This window comes from Crocuta crocuta, unplaced genomic scaffold (genome assembly GCF_008692635.1).
Source record: "Crocuta crocuta isolate KB4526 unplaced genomic scaffold, BGI_CrCroc_1.0 scaffold139, whole genome shotgun sequence".
In the NCBI taxonomy this organism is placed as follows: Eukaryota; Metazoa; Chordata; class Mammalia; order Carnivora; family Hyaenidae; genus Crocuta; species Crocuta crocuta.
In genome coordinates this window covers 10,512,971-10,515,439 of record NW_027533258.1, presented here as the reverse complement: position 1 = coordinate 10,515,439, position 2,469 = coordinate 10,512,971, and the positions used below count along the sequence as shown (strand labels likewise).

The following is a 2,469-nucleotide window of genomic DNA, read 5'->3' as shown; positions in this document are numbered from 1 at the left end:
GGTCACTGGCGCTTGGCAGCACTCAGACCTGTGGGTAAACGGTGGTCTGATTAGACGTCGTAGCCGGAGGCTAGAGGCCTGTATGAGCGGCCCCGCCGGCCTCATCTGGAACTACTCTGCCCTTCGCTGTCTCTGTCCCTCAGTCCCTCTTTCAGTGCCTGGAACGTGCCCTTTTCCTGCGTTCACACTCAGTGCCGCCGGTGCCCAGGATGCTCCGGCCCCTCCTCGTCTGCCGGTTCTCTGCTCAAAGACCACTGCCTCCAGGAAGCCTTCCCCTACCCCAGCCTAGGTCCCAGCTCCCTGCCGTGCTCACGGCTGCTGGGCTGCCCCTTCGGAGCTCAGATGCTGTCGTTAAACAACTACGGAACGATTTCATGCTACGCTGTCACTGCTACGCCCCGCTTCTGGGCCTGGGACTCAGTAGGGACTTAATGTCAAGATCTCGTTCATGGAATGGATGAATGGGCCTTAAGAGAAAAAGGAGAGGATGGTTGGGTGACAGAGTGGGTGGCAGTGGTGAGGCACGGCAGGGGGTGGCGCTCAGTCCTGGGACAGCCGGCAAGCCTCAGGGAGTGCCTGATGGGCCGCGGCTGGGGTTGCCTCTGGGACCTGCCCACAGCGGCCTGACCCCCTCCCACCGCCCAAGCTGTGGCCTCTGGGTTAGGATGACAGTGCCAGGCAGGCCCCACGGGATGCCCGGTGAGGCCGGCGCGGCAGGGGTCCCACTGAGCCCGGAATGGAGTGCTTGAGCAGCCACACAGCGGTGGAGACGGACGCACTGTCACAGCCGGTCACTGCAGGGTCACATGTGTCAGCGCCAAGAGGGAAGCATCTGCCTGCCCAGCTCCCAAGGGCAGCTGGTCTATAGGGAAGTGAGGGTTTTTTTTTTTTAATTTTTATTTAATTAATTTTTTTTTTATGTTTATTTTTGAGAGAGAGACAGGGAGCAGAGGAAGGGCAGAGAGAGAGGGAGACACAGAATCCCAAGCAGGCTCCAGGCTCTGAGCTGTCAGCACACAGCCCCATGTGGGGCTCAAATACATGAACTGTGAGATCATGACGTGGCAGAAAGTCAGATGCTTAACCGACTGAGCCATCCAGGCACCCCAAGTTTTATTTTACTTTAGAGCAAGTGAGCAGGGAAGAGGGGCAGAGGGAGAGAGAATCTTAAGCAGGCTCCGAGCCCGACACAGGGCTCGATCCCATGACCTTGGGATCATGGCCTGGGCTGAAATCAAGAGTCACGCTCAACCAACTGAGCCACGCAGGCATCTCAGGAAGTGAGTTTCTATTTCCCCTGCAATTGAGTACGTGTGTGTTGTGGCTTTACCGAACGGTACCGCGTTTGGACTGACCAAGTCAGTGTCTGTGTTGACCGTGGAACACAGCTACAGCCCAGTGGTTGACAAGCCTTGGGGCCGGCGCTGTGTGGGGACGAGGCACAGGCTGGCTGTGTGCTCCGTCACAAGCACAAGTCACGGATGAGCACTTGGGGGCCTTTGGCGGAGGCCCAGAAAGCACATACACTTGTGCCTATTAAAACGTTTATTTTCTTTATGCCCAGAAACAACGAAGTGGCCTCGCTCCCCACCCCACCCCCAGGGTCTCCTCTTGAAGGAGAGGGAGGCCGAGTGTGGGGGGTCGGATGTGGGAGCTTTCTCCCATCTTCCCCACTGTCACTCCCCGTTCCAGGAACCCCTCCAGAAAATGCAGGTTCGAACACGGCGCGCCACCTACTGGAGGGGCTGGGGAGGCCCAGCTGGGGCCAAACAAGTAATGCCCACGTTCAAGAGACGGTCCGGCGGGTCCAGCGCGAGTCCTCCGGGAGCCAGGGGCGAGGCGGGAGGGGCGGAGGGGCCGGCNCACGGCCTCTAGCAGAGCTGGTCTTCGTAATCCTCGTCCTTCATCCCCTTGAGCCGCAGCCGCGCAAAGTCCTCGAAGACGATGTCGTCGTCGTCGGCGTAGCTTGCGGGTAGGAAGCAGGGGTGAGGGGAGGGCTCGAGACCCTCTTCCCAGTGCCCCCCCTGCCCTCCCAGAGGCNCGGGTGGGTGGGGGCTGAAGGGCCAGCCTTTCCTCCCCGGCCTGAAGCCAGGCCGTCCCTCCGGGGGCCCGGGGCGGGTGGCATGCTCACCTGTCTGGGGCCTGGGGAGCGCGACGTGGTCGTGGGGCTTGGGGTGCATGAGGACGAAAGNTGCTGTCCCCGTGCTGCCCGGCTGCACTCACCCGCCACGAGCCACCACCAGCTTCACCTTGACCCTGTAGGACACCAGGATCCCCAGCACCTCCTTGTTGGCGCCCTCCTTCACGCTGCAATCAGGGGCAGGAGCTAGACCCCAGGCCCCGGCCCCGTTCCCCAGGTCTCCCCGCCCCCCCAGGTCTCTCCCGCAGGCTCCCGTCAGCGTCTGGGCGCCGGCGCCTCATCCCCAGCACCGCTCTGCTCTCGTGTTGTCCCGTCTGCGGCGGGGAGGG

At 61.6% G+C, this 2,469-nt stretch overlaps 1 protein-coding gene across 1 annotated transcript in view; it reads right to left on the bottom strand.

The window, feature by feature from the left end:
- Positions 1–1,867: 1,867 nt before the first annotated feature.
- ARRB2 (arrestin beta 2) overlaps positions 1,868–2,469 on the bottom strand; it is a 7,039-nt gene continuing 6,437 nt past the window's right edge. The window contains 2 exon segments of the mRNA XM_077746762.1: positions 1,868–2,008; positions 2,132–2,326. Of these exon segments, the coding sequence (XP_077602888.1) occupies positions 1,872–2,008; positions 2,132–2,326 (332 nt within the window). The 3' untranslated portion in view covers positions 1,868–1,871.